The sequence below is a fragment of the Trichoderma ghanense genome (genome assembly GCF_004382785.1).
Source record: "Trichoderma ghanense strain CCMA-1212 chromosome Unknown scaffold_11, whole genome shotgun sequence".
In the NCBI taxonomy this organism is placed as follows: domain Eukaryota; kingdom Fungi; phylum Ascomycota; class Sordariomycetes; order Hypocreales; family Hypocreaceae; genus Trichoderma; species Trichoderma ghanense.
Window position 1 is genome coordinate 414,507 of NW_027395674.1, and position 16,747 is coordinate 431,253.

General features: G+C 56.9%; 6 protein-coding genes across 6 annotated transcripts; 3 read left to right on the forward strand and 3 right to left on the reverse strand.

Moving 5' to 3' along the window:
• Positions 1–873: 873 nt before the first annotated feature.
• Positions 874–3,299, forward strand: CCMA1212_008117 (uncharacterized protein; the record flags this gene model as incomplete). Its single annotated transcript, XM_073705264.1, has 3 exons — positions 874–877; positions 1,067–2,054; positions 2,111–3,299. The coding sequence occupies 3 exons, from the start codon at positions 874–876 to the stop codon at positions 3,297–3,299; spliced, it is 2,181 nt and encodes a 726-aa protein (XP_073556279.1).
• Positions 3,300–5,196: 1,897 nt separating this feature from the next.
• CCMA1212_008118 (Sterol O-acyltransferase 2) lies at positions 5,197–7,332 on the forward strand (the record flags this gene model as incomplete). Its single annotated transcript, XM_073705265.1, has 3 exons — positions 5,197–5,354; positions 5,428–7,078; positions 7,306–7,332. The coding sequence occupies 3 exons, from the start codon at positions 5,197–5,199 to the stop codon at positions 7,330–7,332; spliced, it is 1,836 nt and encodes a 611-aa protein (XP_073556272.1).
• A 774-nt stretch (positions 7,333–8,106) lies between these two features.
• Positions 8,107–10,307, reverse strand: CCMA1212_008119 (uncharacterized protein; the record flags this gene model as incomplete). The annotated part of the gene is made up of 2 exons (XM_073705266.1): positions 10,028–10,307; positions 8,107–9,969 (listed from the first exon to the last, which is right to left on the reverse strand). Exons 1-2 carry the CDS (start codon positions 10,283–10,285, stop codon positions 8,107–8,109), a joined length of 2,121 nt encoding a protein of 706 aa, XP_073556273.1. The 5' UTR covers positions 10,286–10,307.
• A 1,062-nt stretch (positions 10,308–11,369) lies between these two features.
• CCMA1212_008120 (uncharacterized protein) lies at positions 11,370–13,003 on the reverse strand (the record flags this gene model as incomplete). Its single annotated transcript, XM_073705267.1, is given in 4 exon segments — positions 11,370–11,462; positions 11,481–11,962; positions 12,057–12,665; positions 12,747–13,003. The coding sequence occupies 4 exon segments, from the start codon at positions 12,955–12,957 to the stop codon at positions 11,370–11,372; spliced, it is 1,395 nt and encodes a 464-aa protein (XP_073556085.1). The 5' UTR covers positions 12,958–13,003.
• Positions 13,004–13,334: 331 nt separating this feature from the next.
• CCMA1212_008121 (uncharacterized protein) lies at positions 13,335–13,898 on the forward strand (the record flags this gene model as incomplete). Its single annotated transcript, XM_073705268.1, has 1 exon — positions 13,335–13,898. One exon carries the CDS (start codon positions 13,335–13,337, stop codon positions 13,896–13,898), a length of 564 nt encoding a protein of 187 aa, XP_073556084.1.
• Positions 13,899–14,221: 323 nt separating this feature from the next.
• Positions 14,222–16,019, reverse strand: CCMA1212_008122 (Vacuolar protein sorting-associated protein vps5; the record flags this gene model as incomplete). The annotated part of the gene is made up of 3 exons (XM_073705269.1): positions 14,222–14,371; positions 14,425–15,408; positions 15,474–16,019. 3 exons carry the CDS (start codon positions 16,017–16,019, stop codon positions 14,222–14,224), a joined length of 1,680 nt encoding a protein of 559 aa, XP_073556083.1.
• Between the last annotated feature and the right edge of the window lie 728 nt (positions 16,020–16,747).

Genomic DNA, 16,747 nt, shown 5'->3' on the forward strand with positions numbered 1-16,747 from the left:
TTGGCCAATGACTTTCAGTTATGAGACAGACCAGTGAAGGAAATCTTGAACATACAATACGAATGGGAGGACCCGTAGTGAGACACTGCTAGATTAACCAGGGTACTTTATACATCGCCGAGCCATTGTCCTGGAGATGATCGGTTCAAAGGGCTGATTCTAGGGTTGGCGATGAGGTCTCAAGCAGCGGGAACACATACGCGTCGATTTTGGTGTGTCTAAGGGGGGGGGGGGGTCAGTTCCCGAGACAAGGACAGCGCAGCTGAAGTAAGGCTTCACTATGTTCCCAAGGTTCCCTTGGCAATGAAGCGGAAAGGGGAGGAGGGTAGATGAGACGTGGCGGTTCTTCATTCAATTCCTTTGCGTTCTCTTTTTTGCCGGTGATGGTGATCACAAGGGCTGGTGTGACGTATCGAGGCAGGGTGGATGCCTGGAGCACTGCATTTTATGTCTTGCATGTGCTGTCTTTTGTCGATATGGTTACCTTGTGTGCTCAGGCGCTAGGCATCCATATTTGAGGCATTGCTTCTTTTCTCCTCCTGCTGCTCTTGTTCATTCGTGTACGTTCAAGGGGCTGATTTGCTGTGAAGAAGAGGCTGAGCATGTCCGCTGCAGTGGTAGTATCGTGTACATAATGCGGCAGAGGAGATTCTAGCCGGGATGCAGGTCTAGGTCGTTATTTACTAGTGCAGGTTGCAGATTCGGTTGTTCTGCTACCCCTGCAGGCACACCTTGGACGGCACTTGCTGTGTCTGCCCTGGGCTGAGACACCATGTCGTCTCCAGTTCTTGTTCATGTGCCTCTTACGGGTTCTTTGTCTTGACACCCTCTCTTCTGGACAGCGCGCGTGTTCTTCTGGATTTTCCCTTCTGCATGCGTGTGGTGCGATTGATTTGCATGATTGTAAGGTTATAGCTCTCCCATTGCGATCATGGTGCTTAGCTTGATTGTGGTTTGGTTGCTAACGTGCCTCTGTGGGTTCTGGAATAGTGACGGATAGCTGCGAGCTTCAGTCCCTGCGAAAGGCGATATAACAACTATTGCGACGACTCGAATTGAGCGATAGATTTGACCAGACTGCGGATCCACGAGAGTGCAGGCAAGACAGCACGATCTGGTGCTGCGAGGAGCGGGTGGAGGAGGTGCTTCGCGATCAAACGCAACCAGCCACGGCAGCAATTGGCAACGACCAGATATGCGGCCGCGGGACTGCGCCGCGCTGAGAAGACCTGGGATCGGGCGATGGACGTCGTCTACGTGCGCCTTGCGGCAGTCTGCCACCAGGTAGCGGAGCCGACCGCGGCCTCTGCCGACTCGAGGCGCTCCTGGCACGTCACCATCCAGGTCAACCAGCAGCCCGAGGTCGCCACCACCATCACCGACCCCTTCTCCGTCGACCAGTACAAGGACGTCCTTGAGGACTATCTGCGCAACTCGGATCGTCAGCATTGGAGTCTGCAGAGCCTGAATGAGGAGAATGGCACGGACGAGAGATCGCGGGCTGAGGACTGCATACGGGAATACGGGGAGAGGCTGCTGGGCCAGCTGGGCCTGTTCAGACCTAGAGTGCTCCGGACAGGCGTCAACGAGGCCCAGATCGTCGTTGTCGAGCACCACGACCCCCAAGTGCCCGACAGCAGAGGCGGCATCCACTGCCTCGCCTGGGAGCTCCTCGAGTCCACCAAGGCGCCGCTGATGCCGAACCTGCGCCTGCGAGTGACGCGCGTGAGCCACTTTGCCGGCCAGCCGTCCCGGCCCCTGGGGCCGCCGCGGTCGCTGTCGAGCGTTCAGGCCAACCCGAGCGGCGTCTTCCACGTGCTGCTGGTGATTGCGCGCGACTTCAGCCGGTCGGGGGCGGAGCGCGATCCCGAGCCGGACCTGGCGCAGTGGCCGCTGATGAGCGTGCACCGCAGGCTGAGGAGCCGGCTGCTGCTGGAGGTGGTGCGGCCGGGCAGCATCGAGGAGCTGGACGAGCATCTGAAGGTGAGGGCAGGACACGGAGTGCAGTTTAACCTGGTGCACTTTGACCTTCACGGGAGGATCATGGAGGACGAGTGAGTCTGGTCTTGGGACGCGTGAGGCAGGAGGAGCAAGGGCTAACGCGGCACAGGAACGGTCGTCAAGTCCCCTGGCTCTTGTTTGCCAAGAAGCACCAAGTCTCGAGCTCGCACGGATATCAAGTTCCACAGACGCACCTTGCTAGGGCCACGGACGTCGCTAAGGTGCTGGCAAACTACCACATCGAAAACGTGGTCCTCAACGCCTGTCTGTCGGCGTACAACCGCGCGGGACCGACGACGAACCTAGCCCACATCTTCCTAGAGCGTGGCGTCCACAACGTGTCGGCCATGTGGTTCTACGTGCACTGGCAGACGGTGGCGACCTACCTCGAGGCCTTTTACAACGAGCTGCTCATCAAGGGGACCGACTTTCACGGGGCGGCGCAGCGAGGCCGAGATGCGATCCGGCAGAACCCCACGAGCAGGACGGGGAGGCCGCACCACGACTTCTTTCTCTGCGTCAACTACACCAGGGACATTCGCAGGCCGAGCCCGATGCAAAGGGAGCCGAGCCCGACGCCGTCGGCGCACTCGGCGGAGTCGTCCACGTCCAACACTTCGATCAAGAGCTTCATGAGCGGAGGGTGGAGGCCGACGACGCCGCGGCTCAGCGACAGCTTCCTGCTGGCGGACGAGCCCCTGATGCGGCTGCAGCTGCACCTGCTGGAGCTTGAGTACAAGCTGATGACGTTCCGGGTCGTGTACGCCAGCGACCTGCGGCGGGCCGGGTCGGACCTGAGCGCGACGATGGACCGGATGGTGAGCATGTGGCTCAACACGAACCTGGTGGACGACGTCTTCTACTACAAGGCCAAGGACTTTGCCAAGCGGCGGCTGCTGACGGACGGGGTGTCGTACCGCGACCGGCGCTCGCGGGCGTCGTCGGGCGGCTACCTGCAGCTGCTGTTCCCGCGGCCGGTGCGGGCGCTGCGGCAGACGCTGCACATTGTCCGCGACGTGGACGCCGTCGTCGACCCGGGGTGGCAGGCCGACGACGCGGAGAACCAGCGGAGCGAGGAGCGGCGCTTCCAGGTGCAGGAGGGCCTGCAGCGGTTCGCGCAGCGGCTGCACGGCGAGGGCCACAGCTACCTGCTCTTCATCGGCAGCCAGGACGCGCAGTGGTGGCGGACGTATCTGCAGCATCTCGGGGGGGAGTGGTGGCTGCACATGCCCTGGACGTTTACGGTGCACAGTCGGCATGGGAGGGACGTGAGGCTGGTGGCGGAGCGCAAGAGTTGACGGGGGATGCCAAAAGATGAACGACGGCGATAATTTGATTCGGTGGAAGCTGTCTTTGGGGGTGCCAAACGGCGTTGGAGAGTTCGGGATGAGCCGAGGTGGCCCGGGAGGTCCGGCAGCGGTTATGCATATGGAGTCATTTGATCGGAGGGGGGCCGAAAAGCCCGGCGTTTGGGGTCTGGGGTGATTTCATTTCATTCTCATGTGATTTGATGGTTTGCATGGGGGTGCATTCTGCGTTTGCATGTATGGTTGTATGGATGGCTGGGAGACGAGAGGGATTGGCTTCTGTTTCTGATGGGTAGCATTTAAGGAGCATTTAGCATGGAGGAGCATGTCCTTTCTTTTATTCTTTGGCGGCATTGGGTCGGAGGAGCATCAGCAGTCGAATCCTGTATTTGACGATGTTGCTTGCATGTAATATTCATGGGCTTGTACGGACGTCTTGACTTGCCTCTGTGATATTACTGATGATGACCACAAAGGTGCTTGGTACATGACGCACATGTAAGACACTACCACCTTTTTAGCAATCCACAAAGCAATCGTGGTAGGAGTGCAAGTAGGCTTCCTCAACCTACACTTACACGCATAAAAGCACAGAGCCAAAACACCCTTACGTTTTGTTGAAGAGCCCAAGGCTCCATCTATAGCCGAGCTCTCCAAGCCAGAATCACCCGATTTGCTTCTTACATACTTCTGGTAGCATGTCCTTGGACAATACACCATGATCTGATTCCCTTCTCTCATGATCTTTAACAAGACTAGAAAAAGCTATAGTAAGCCACGACAAGTTTCTGACAGGTTTCGGAAGTTTGAATGAGTGCGATATGCCGAGCTGTTGTGTACACTTCCGGGGATTTAAGGTTGTCTTGATTATGGGGGTGAGCAATGGGGGGAGGTGGAAGGTCGGATGGGTCGGGTGGCGAGGAAGATGATGGTTGGACGGACGGGATTCTGGTCTAGAAGGTGGGAGTAGGGAAAGGATTGAAGTTGGTTGGATGTTATACGTTGATATGTGGGAGCGCGGAGAAGGATGCAGCCCGTCTTTCTAGAAATTGTAGTTCAAACAGATATAAGAAGGGTCGAGGTCCGAAGATCCCAAGTACTACGACGTTCTGATCTTGCACAGCACCAAAAATAACTCCCGCTCGGGAATATTCTCATCTAGAGTCATTATAGCCCTGGAAGCTGCATCACCAACCGAAAGAAGCTCCAATTCCAGTCGAAGCACTGGAACCCCTGCAAGTCCGAAAAAGTGGGGGCACCAGCTTGGAGCGGTGACGTATCTGTACTTGGTCCCTGCTTTTTTTGCCTCTTCTTGGTTCTTCCAAGTTTGACGACAAACTCCGACTATATCTCACATTACCTCTTCTCATTCTCCTTTAAACCAACTGCTTATACTGTTCTTACTCCCTCGTCCTTTGAGACACTGTATATTTCCTTATACAGCGACTGAAACAGCGGATCGGAGAACAAGAGACGAGCTCTTCATACCGAGACCCCCCGGTTCCGCATTGCTGCAAGCGATATTCCCAGTACCGCCCTCCCGGCCCTCCTATTTACCTCTGGCATTACTCGCATACGGCTACTGCGGCCTGTTTTAGAATCCCCTTTGAACGATATCCACTACTCCTGAAGGATCTCGTCTGCGTTGCGACAAGGCAGAGAGGCTCTTATAAAGAAACAAGGACAAGGAACAAAAGTGAACAAAAAAGGAGGGCTGTCGCATTCTGGAACAAAACTTCTCCAATTCATACACCCACCCACCTGGCTTTTGTGCCCCTTCTACCCGCCAGAGAAAAGCACCTCTCGATTCTTCAACCTCCCGTCTCCTCCCACACACCCAATCCGAACGCCGGATGAAGACTGCACAGCTCCTCCTCTCTGGCGCATCATGACCTCGACCGGCGCCCTGGCCAATGGCCACAGCCTCGTCGACCACGGCTACGACCATGTCCTGCGCCCGCGACACGCCCAGGCGATGCGCGCCGCCTCGGACCTCGACCAGCACCTGGTGCCGGGCGACAGCGGCACGGGAAGTGCGACAACAAGGTGAGACCCCCCCTCCCCCAATCACCCTCCTGGCCGTATATCGAAACATCTGTCTAACTGTTGACGAAAAAAGCAGCGGCCGCTCGACGCCCGTCTCGGACAACGCACCGCCGTCGACCAAGTCTCTCTCGTCCGCGCGCAAGCAGGTCCGCGCCGAGCAGCGCCGCCGCATCTTCCCGACCATCGAGTTCGCCTCGCGCGTGTCGCACTTTGACCCCCAGAGCGACTACCGCGACTTCCACGGCTTCTTCAACCTCTTCTGGATCGGGCTGGCCATCATGGGCATCACCACGATGCTGCGCAACATGAAGGACACGGGCTACCCGCTGCGCGTCCAGATCTGGGCCCTCTTCGCCGACAAGCTGTGGCACCTCGCCATCGCCGACTTCCTCATGGTCGCCTCCACCGCCGTCAGCCTGCCGCTGCACCGCTGGGCGCGCAGCAGCCCCATGGGCGGCGCCTGGGGCTGGAGCAGGGGCGGCATGGCCCTGCAGAGCGTCTACCAGGTCCTGTGGCTGGCCGTCTGGATCGTCGTGCCCTTCTGGCTCGACTGGAGCTGGACCGCCCAGGTCTGCCTGCTGCTGCACACCATGGTGCTGCTCATGAAGATGCACTCGTACGCCTTTTACAACGGCCACCTGTCCGAGACGGAGAAGCGGCTGCGCAGCCTCGACGAGCCCAACCCCTCGAGGGCCGACCGCCGGCCCGTCTACCTCTACCCGAGCGCCGACCACCGCAAGGGCAGCGTGTCCGGCGTCTCCCTGCCGCGACCGCTGGAGCAGCAGCAGCAGCAGCAGCAGCAGCACAAGGACGACGACGACGACGCCGCCGCTATCAAGCCGAAGAAGGCGAGGAAGCAGGGCGGCAGCATCGACAACAAGGGCGTCATGAACGGCACCGCCATGAACGGCCCCGCCATGAACGGCAACGGCCACGCCGTGCACGACCCCGAACCCGAACCCGAAGCAGACGCAGAGCCCACCAGCGCCGACGAAATCGACACCCTGCGCGAGGACCTCGCCCGCGAGCTCACCAGCCCCATGGGCAACGTCACGTACCCGCGCAACCTCACCTGGGCCAACTACCTCGACTACCTCTGCTGCCCGACGCTCTGCTACGAGCTCGAGTACCCGCGCACCCCGGCCATCAACTGGACCGCCCTCGTCTCCAAGATCATTGCCACCTTTGGCTGCATCTTCCTCCTGACCGTCATCTCCGAAGAATACATCTTCCCCGTCCTCGTCGACGCCTCTCGCCGCCTCGACCTCCTCTCCTCCTCCTCCTCCTCCCACAGCGCACAGCAACCATCCTCCGTGGTCCTCGAATCATGCCTCATCCTCGCCGAAACAATCTCCTGGCTCCTCTTCCCCTTCATGCTCACCTTCCTCCTCGTCTTCCTCGTCATATTCGAATACGTCCTCGGCGCCTTCGCCGAAATCACCCGCTTCGCCGACCGCCACTTCTACGCCGACTGGTGGAACAGCACCGACTGGATGGAATTCTCCCGCGAGTGGAACGTCCCCGTGTATTCCTTCCTGCGGCGCCACGTGTACAGCGCCTCGCGGCCGCACACGGGCAAGGCTTTCGCCACGTTCATCACGTTCTTGATCTCTGCCGTCGGGCACGAGATTGTCATGGCGTGCATCACGAAAAAGATTAGGGGGTACGGCTTCGTGTGTCAGATGCTGCAGCTGCCGATTGTCATGATGCAGCGCACGAGGTGGGTGAGGGGCAGGAAGACTTTGAACAACGTCTGTTTTTGGTGCTCCATGATTTTGGGCCTTTCTTTGGTGAGTTTGCCCTCTTGATCCCATCTTACCCCCTTCCCCCAACTACCCCGTTCAGCATCTTCAAATTTGCAATTCCATCAAACTGGAACCTATCCATCAAAAACCAAAAACATCCCAAAAAAACGAACGCAAGCAGAGAAAAGGAAGCTAATAAAGAATAGATCTGCGCACTCTACGTCCTCGTATAAAACCTCTTCTCAAACCCACCCTCCTCCTCCTCCTCCTCACTCTCTTTCCACTCGACACTCTATACCCCCTTCCACAAAAACGCATCTCAACGTAGCTCGTCATATTATCAGACATACAAAAAAACGCACTTTCCATACACTTCATTACAAACCAGCATTCAGCAGCATTAAAGTCTTCTTTCCTTACATGTAGTCTTTGTTCCTCTCTTTTTTTTTTTCCCTTTTCTCTTTTAGGTCTACATAGCATTCCGTACATACGTTCAGACTGGTTCTGACGAGTTGTCGCTTGTCTTTGTATTTACATGGGCTTTCTTTTCGTCTCTATTTCTTACTCTGGTCGACATAAATGGCGGCGTGTACGTGATTATACAGGCATCAATATATATACATCTCACGATGTTACATCGGCACTAGGTTTCAAGTCCGTAGTATTATGATCATCATTTTAACCTTCACCTTGACATGCAGAACTTCCACCTTGACACGACTACACCAGAATTACATCACATTTCACATTGCAAAGTCATTACTGCAGATTTCTTGTCCATTCCGTTTATTCATTGCTCATAGACTGGCTAAATTACTCTCCCTCGCCTCTAAAGAGGGGATATCAAGGGCATAACGAGTAAAAGCATCTGCCCTAACCTGGGACTAACTGAAATAGCAAACGCAAAGAAAAAAACAAACCACGTCCAGACCAATGCTCTAAAACCGTTCAACTCCATCGTGTAAAATCAAACTTTTTGCCCGTAGCCCGATCCAGGATGCACATGCTTAGTCAACCTCCTCCATGGCGCTGTCGCCCGTCTCGACGGCAGGGGCGTCGGCGGGAGCGGCGGCGCCCTCGGCGGGGGCGGAGTCGTCCTCCTCAATGTTGAGGCCGAGCTGGACAAGCTTGTGGATGCGCTCGGCGAAGCCGGCGGGCTCATCGATAGTGAAGCCCGAGACGAGCAGCGAGGTCTCAAAGAGCAGCTGGACAATGGACTTGACGGTGCGGTCGTTCTCGCCGTCGGCCTCGACCTTCTTCTTGAGCTCCTGGATGATGGGGGACTTGGGGGAGATCTCAAACGTCTTCTTGGAGGACATGTAGCTGCTCATGGAGGTGTCACGGAGAGCCTGGGCCTTCATGATACGCTCCATGTTGGCAGACCAGCCGAACTGGCCGGTACGGATGGCGCAGGGGGAGAGGCCGAGCTTGTCGCTGACAACGACCTTCTCGACCTTGTCGCCGAGGACGTTCTTGAGGGCCTTGGCCAGGGTCTCGTACTCCTTCTCCTCCTGCTCGCGGGCCTTCTTCTCCTCCTCGGTCTCCTCGAGCTCAAAGTCCTTGGTGATGTCGACCAGCTTCTTGTCCTCAAACTCCTTGAGCTGGGTCATGGCGTACTCGTCAATGGGGTCGACGAGGAAGAGCACCTCGAAGCCCTTGGCCTTGAGGGCGTCCAGGAAGGGAGACTTCTGGACGGCCTTGAGGGACTCGCCAGTGATGTAGTAGATGTTCTTCTGGTGCTCGGGCATGCGGGTGACGTAGTCGGTCAGCGAGGTCATCTCGTCGCCAGACTTGGTCGAGTGGAAGCGCAGGAGCTTGGCCAGGGTGGCGCGGTTCTGGGAGTCCTCGTGGATACCGAGCTTGATGTTCTTGGAGAAGGCGCTGTAGAACTTGTCAAACTGCTCCTTGTCCTCGGCAATCTCCTGGAAGAGCTCCAGGGACTTCTTGACAATGTTCTTCTTGATGACCTTCATAATCTTGTTCTGCTGAAGAGTCTCACGAGACAGGTTGAGGGGCAGGTCCTCGGAGTCGACAACACCCTTGACGAAGCTGAGCCACTCGGGAATGAGGTCGGTGGCGTCGTCGGTGATGAAGACGCGGCGGACGTACAGCTTGATGTTGTTCTTGGTCTTCTTGGTCTCGAACAGGTCAAAGGGAGCACGCTTGGGGACGAAGAGGATGGCGCGGAACTCGAGCTGACCCTCGACGGAGAAGTGCTTGACAGCCAGGTGATCCTCCCAGTCGTTGGACAGGGACTTGTAGAAGGCGGCGTACTCCTCCTGGGTAATGTCCTGGGGGTTGCGAGTCCAGATGGGCTTCTGCTTGTTGAGCTCCTCCTCCTCGATGGTGGTCTCCTTGATCTTCTTGGTCTTCTTCTTCTTCTCCTTGTCTTCCTCGTCGTCGACGACCTCCTCGACCTTGGGCTTCTTGTCCTCGCCCTCCTCGGCAGGCTTCTCCTCCTCAGCAGCCTCCTCATCGGGAACCTCCTTCTCAACCTCCTTCTTAACGTGGAGGTAGATGGGGTAGCTGATGAACTCGGAGTGCTTCTTGATGACCTCCTTGATGCGGCTCTCGTTCAGGTAGTCGGCCTGCTCGTCCTTGAGGTGGAGGACGATGGCGGTACCACGACCGAGACGCTCGCCCTCGGTGTCGAGGGTGATGCTGAAGGTGCCACCGGCGCTGGACTCCCAGATGTACTGCTCGTCATCGTTGTGCTTGGAGATGACGGTGACGCGGTCGGCGACCAGGTAGGCAGAGTAGAAACCAACACCGAACTGACCAATCATGGACACGTCGGCACCGGCAGTCAGGGCCTCCATGAACTGCTTGGTTCCGGAGCGGGCAATGGTACCCAGGTTGTTGACAAGGTCCTGCATCTGTTAGTACGGGCTCGCAAAGCACGGTTTGAGAGCTCTTGGGTCAACTTACAGCCTTGGTCATACCAATACCGGTATCCCGGATGGTCAGGGTCTTGGCCTCCTTGTTGGGGATGATGTCGATGCGCAGGTCCTTGCCAGTGTCGAGCTGGCTGGGGTCGGACAGCGCCTTGTAGCGGATCTTGTCCAAGGCATCGGAGGCGTTGGAGATGAGTTCTCGCAGGAAGATTTCCTTGTTGGAGTAGACGGTGTTGATGATGAGGGAGAGAAGCTGAGAGATCTCAGCCTGGAACTCGAAAGTTTCGGCCATGGTTGCGGGTATCAACGGAAATCTGTGAGACTGTGGAGGGTTAGCTGAATGTTTCAAGCTGACTGAAGCTGCTGCTGGTGGTTGGAGAAGAGGGGGAAATGGAGCAAGTTGTACAAAGGGAAGCTGGGGAAACCACAGTGCTTGACGATATCTTCTTCCTTTTCTCTCCGATTCTGCGAAATGCAAAGATTTGCGAGAATCGTTCAAAAAAGAAGCAGAAGCTCGACCAAGCTCACGGCAAGGCTGCCGAGATCTGGGATCGTCCCCAAAGGTAAAGGTGCAGGCAATGGCGGGGTGATAACGGGAAAAAGCACGGTGCTAGAAGGGGAAAGTGGGATGATAAGATCGCTGACCTTTTTGGCTAGGAAAGGGAAAAGAAGGGTGCTGATTCTCGATCACGGGGGTATTAATTTTGTGTGAAGGAGGTCTTGGAGAGTGTTTGTGGTTTGGAGAGAGGTGAAGTTGGTAAAAGGAAAAAAGAGAAGCGCGCGAATGAGAAATACCTTTTGAGAAGAGAAGTATGAGGATGAAGAAGGAGAGAGGAGAGGAAGGGAAAGAAGAGAGGAAGGGACGAGAGGCCCGTCTAAAAAAGGCTGCGACTTGCTGAGCTGCCCGAGATTCCATGGGATTCTATGGCCGCTGCCCGTCCACCAGCAAAGGCGCCCGTGCGTCTGATTGGCCGGCGCACCAGCCTGGAGCCTTCTAGCATCTGCCCGCGCCTCTGAGATGCGGTTTCTGGGTCAGGAATTGGATCAGATTGCCATTCTTTTGCTTCCGTCTCTTTCAGGCGGCACAAGGCAGCCGCCCAAGCCCGCCTTTCAGGGAGGGGAGGCGAATCACTGGGCGCTTTTGGATGCGGCTGTGACTGGACGTGTGCTTCTGTATCAACGCTTCAGTGGTGATGCTCTCTAAGGTAGTATGACTGCTATCTACCACTAAAGAATTCCATTTTCTCAACCATCAATCTGTATCTCTTCACGAACAAGCAACAAAACACAAAGAAACGCAATCAACGCCAATGAACCACAAAGACATCGACTTTCACGAATCTTCTTTCGCAGACCCCGTCCAATCACCCCATGTCTCACCCATCCCGTCTTCCCGCCTCTCCTGCTAGAAACTTCCACCCCCAGCCTCTTCCCTCTCCCCCTCCAACGAGGCTGACGATGAGGGGTATCTAACCAAAAAAAAAAACCACCAGAGAAAAAGCTGCACTGCAGCGCCCCCCATCTGCTTCCCGCCCCTCCCTCAAGACATGACTGGGCACCGCTGCAGCGGCCTCGAACCAGGGGCAGGGCCACTCAATCTCGCTAGCTTTCCACGATGGTATCTTATCGCCTGGACTAGACAATTCCCACCTTGCGGAGACGTCGAAGGCAACAGAAGGGAGCTGAAGCTGGCCAGAACCAGGCATTTGGTCCAATCTGAAGCTGTTCCATTCGTGACCAGCAAGGCAATCTGTCTTTCTCTTCCGATCCAAGTCACCGCTTAGCGCCCATCTGCCTCGTCCAGCCAGCTGTGGCCCCCGGCTCTCGAGAGCCCCTTGCATGCAATCTAAACCCCTTGTGATACCTCTATACAGTAATACACCAAAGACTAAGAAAGTCCTTCGTACAGTAAGCTCTTCATACATCCGACGCCTTGTCCGCCCCCTCAGACATCTCATATTGTACAATTCTATCCATCCGCTTCTATACCCTTCCTCACATACCCGTCCCCCCTTACCCGCCGTTCCGTGATCCAGGCCTTTCTCAGTCCCGAGAAATCACACTCCCAACCTGCCGGTACTTCCTATCCGCATACGCCAGCCCAAACTCCTTCCCACAGCTCCCCGGAACCATCTCCACCACCTCTCCCACAACAATAACGTGATCCCTCACCCTCATCAGGCCCCCCGTCGGCTCATCGGATAACAGCCTGCACCTCAGCGCATACATGACGCCCTCCCCCCTCAACAGCGGCGGCGCCCCATCCGTCCCTCCCGCATCGTAGTCCAGCCCGCCGAAAACATCGTCCGTGTTGCCTCTTGTGAATCTATCGGCTACCTGCACGCCTAGCTCGTCTCCTGCCATGATGTGAATGTTGAAGTGGCCGCTCTGGGTGATTGCGTCGAGGGTTCGGCTAGGTGTAGCGATGTTGAATGATATCAGCGGCGTTGGGAAGAGTGTGAGGGATGTGAATGAGGACATGGTCATTGCTCGTGGTGCTTGGTCGTGTGTTGAGGTGCAGACGACGACGGAGTGCGGCAGGAGGCGCATGATGGATCGTATTTGTTCTGAGAGGGCCGCGGGCGAGGTGGGATCTGCTGTCGGTGCTATGGGCGATGAAGTACGCCAGCTCTGGCTCGACTTTGTCTCTGCAAGGCTCTCCGTATTCGAACCTATTGCTTCAAGCTGTTAGCTAAAGATCATCCCAACGGCCGTATCAGTGCACTTACATGTAGCATCTCGTGAAGCTGTACCAGCACTCCCCGGCGACCGCACACCAGCCGCAGTCTCCCCCATAGTCAACGCATGCCCAACAACATCATGAAGACCCCTCAGGAGTCTCAGCCCCCAAAGCGCCCTCTTCTGCACCATCCAAGCATCTCCCAGACCACAGCCCGCATTCCGCCTCGCGCCGCAGCACCACCCAAGCCGCGACACCTGTCGCGCCGCCCTAGCAGCCCTCATCGAATCCCATACGGCCTGTTCTCCTATCCTTCTCCAAGACAGACCTCTATGATGAGTCCAACGAAGGAAGAAAAAAAAGGTCGGGAAATCGAACACTGGCCGCAAACATGCAGCTTGCTGTGATGTTGGTTCAAGTCCGATAACCCAGAGTTGCGACGGCAAATGTTCTTATCGATAAGCCGTGCTGCCACTCCAACCCAGCGGGCCGGAAATTTTGCGACAACACCACCGAAAAGCGTCTAACCATCGCCAAACCATGCGACACCAACAAACCGACAACTCTCCCTCAAATCCACTCAATTGAATCAACACAACCAGATCCTCCTTCAAAGAACAAACAAACAACCAAGCGACTAGACAACAAAACGACCGCCAACATGGCGAAACTCTCTTCCTCAACAACAACCCTCCTCACAACCCCCCTCCGCCCAACGCCATCCACATCCTCCTCACCATCTTTCCTCCGCCAAAGCCTCTCCTCGCCCATCCGCCACGCGACATTCATCCCCCGCCCCCGCCGCCCATACACATTCACCCAGCTCGTCCAGCTCTCCGACGGCTCGACCTACACCGCCCGCACCACCTCCCCGCTCCCGCTCTACCGCGCCGCAAAGGACACCCGCAACACCCTCCTCTGGCAGCCCAGCGAAAAGAGCCTGCGCAACGTCGAGCTCGACGAGGCCGGTAAGCTGGCCGCGTTCAGAGAGAGGTTCGGACGCGTGTTTGATGCCCCTGCCGCTGCTCCTGTAGAGGGCGAGGCGCAGGCTGAGGGCGCGACTGCTGAAGGGAAGGCGGAGGAGGAGAAGAAGGCGGCGGCGGCGGCTGCGCAGCAGGAGGATGTGGGATTGAATTTCGAGGATCTCTTGGCGGAGTTCAAGCCGCAGGATACGGGCGCTTTGAAGGATTCCGGTCCGAAGAGGGCCCCTACGCGGAGAAAATAGTCGGGCTGTTTGGGAGTGTATGATATGAGGGATATGACTTGTACGAGTGGCACGTTGCGAGGTGGCTGTTTATGAATGGAAGGAGGAAATAAGGAGATACAACAGGATCGGGAGCAGAGGAGAATCGTATGGATTAGAGGATCGATCTGTTCAGTATGTACAGCACTTTTAAGCCTGGCGGCCTGTATGATATAACAAAAGGATGCTTCTCCCAGTTTTTTGAATCGAGTACGAATAGTGACACACAGTAGCCCCCAAACATTCCCCCCTGATATGCCTCCGCCAAGAGCCCTGTAGAAAGAGCACAATCATTGATCTGCTTCTTAGTCTGAATCCTCATCTATCCTTGCCCTGGCGCGGTCAACGACAGTGTTGCCAGGAGGCTTCGGCTGGTAGACGGGCGGTCGGTAAAAGGCAGACTCATCGTCTTGGGCATCCAGCTGCATCAGGAATGTCTCCCACTTCTCAATCAGCTGTTGCAACTGTTAGCATTGTCGTGGCTCATTGCAGTGCTTGTGCGACCTACCTCCTTCTGAGCCTCAACAGCACCCTCAAGGAACGTCTCGACACCACTCTTAAAGTCCTCCACCTTCTCCTTCTCGAAACGGTCCAGCTCAGCCCTCATTGAGCGGCCCATGTCCTCAAACAGGAGCCGGGCCTGGTGGACTTTTCTCTCCGCCTCCTGCACCTCGGCGTTCATCTGGTTCAGCCGGTCCTGCTGGCTCTTCCCCTGACGGAGCAGCTTGTCCTGCGTCGCCTTCTTCTTCTGCAGCTCCGACTCGGCCGAATGCCAGGCGTAGAAGCCCTTCTGGCGCTGGCTAAACGCCTGCTTGATCGAGCCGATGAGGCGGATGTACTCGTCGATGATGATGCCGAAGGTGAGGACATCCTGCTGAGCCTGGCGTTCGTACACATCGCGGATGGTAAGCTGGAGATCGGAGAGCGCGTCGAGAGGACCGGATAGTGACGGCGACAGCTCAACAGTAGATAGCGCGTGGAGAGAGGCAGAAAAGTCAGCCGCGGCCTCGGCCATCATCTTCCGCTGGCTGACCATGGTCTCCATCGCCTTGAGGAGCCCCTTGAGCTGGTTCTCCAGGGCGTCAAGGTACACCTTGCGATCGTGGAACCAATCGTCCTGCTCTACAAACTTGCTGCCGCCGCCGACGTTGATGCCCAGAGATCCCAGCACTCCCTTGCTCTCGGAGGGCAGCGGCTCTCGTCTCTCCTTGTGCTTGATGTCGACGTTGAAGGCCTCGCTCTCGAGGAACAGCTTGAGATCGGCGTCGTGCTGGAGGACGGGGTGGGCAGCGATCTTGTTGAGCATCTTCTCCAGCGCAGCTCTCCGGCTCTCCACAAAGTTGCTGTCGAAGCGGCCAACAGCCTGCTTCTCTGGTGGCGGTGGCACCACATATCCGGGGTTGTTGCCATGCAGAGTGTTGTAGAGCCAAAGGAAGTCTCGATATCGACGCTTGACCTCGAATTCGGGCTGCTTGTAGGCTCTGGATGTAGTCTACCAGATAGAAGAAGCTTGCATTAGCTAGGAGCCTACTGCTTCACCATGAGAGTAGCACTAACCTTGGTCCGCACGGAGTAGACAATGTGCGAGCTCGTGAGGTCACCGATTTTGACGGGATCTCCAACAGTAATGTAAAACGTCGGCTTGGACGCCTCCTCGACGCTGACGCTCGGCTGCGTGCTGCTCCTCACGCTGCTAGGCCGCGCAGCATCCACCGGCGGCGGCATCCGCGGGCCTCGGGGACTGTCCAGGCCGTCGTCGTCCTCGACGAGATGCGGATCGACGGACCGTCTCGCCTGCTGCTGCTGCGGCGCCATCGTCGTCCGGATCACCATCTGCTCCTTCTGCGGCGGCACTGGCGGGCTGTCGGACGCGGCATCGAGGCCCGGCCCGGAGCTCAGCGGCCCCAGCGGATCGTCGACGGCCTCGAGCTTCGTAGGTTGGGCCACGATGCGGCGGGGGGCGCGCGAGGGGCGAGGCGCCGACGAGGTGGTCGTCGTCGAGGCCTGTGATGTCGCCGGCGGGGAAGCGGCGGGCTCGCTCTCGGCGGGCGGCTCAGGGGGGGTCTGGCTGGAATCAGCCCATGGCGACTCTTCGACGTCCATTTGGGGCGAGGCGGGCGGTTCGTCCACGAGAGACGGGCGGTTCGTGAGGGGCGAGGAGGGATTGGAGGTGGTTTCGAATTGTGATGGCGGAATGGCGAGAAGGCTCGAGGCAGCTGGGCAGGTGCGCAAGTCCAGCGAGCTGCGGCGGGTTGGAGACACCGGTACCCGCTTTGGCAGCTGCTCAACGTCAGCGGTTGCGTACCTGTACCCGCGAGGCTGCCAGCGAATGACAGCACCCCACTTGCAACTTCAGCCTCGGTGATGGGTGACTGAGGTTGAGAAGAACCACCCAAGCACATTAACAAGGGAGATAATGGAGGGAATATTTTGAGCAACAGCTTCTCTCTACTATCGGATACCTAAGTGATGAAAATATGCACCTGGTCTATGTAACCTACTGCAGAAACATTGACTTAATGAGGCGTCTCGACATTCTCAATAGCTCTGTGCTTCACTGGATACTCAAGATGTAATTGATACCCCAGACGCGATCCATTATTCCAAGCGGCTGTCAGAAAGTATTACCTATATTTTTATGCCCATTCCGTGTCCCTTCTTGCCATGCTGCCCCTTGTCAGCCTTGCAAGCACTGACTGCCTCCTCGATGCGCTCTTCATCACGTCGATCTCGACTAGTGTTTCAGAGGCACGTAAATTTGGCTGCAAACACAAAACAGATTCTTGGTAGTAAGAATCAAGCAGCCCATCACTCCGTTTCCCTTCTGCTAC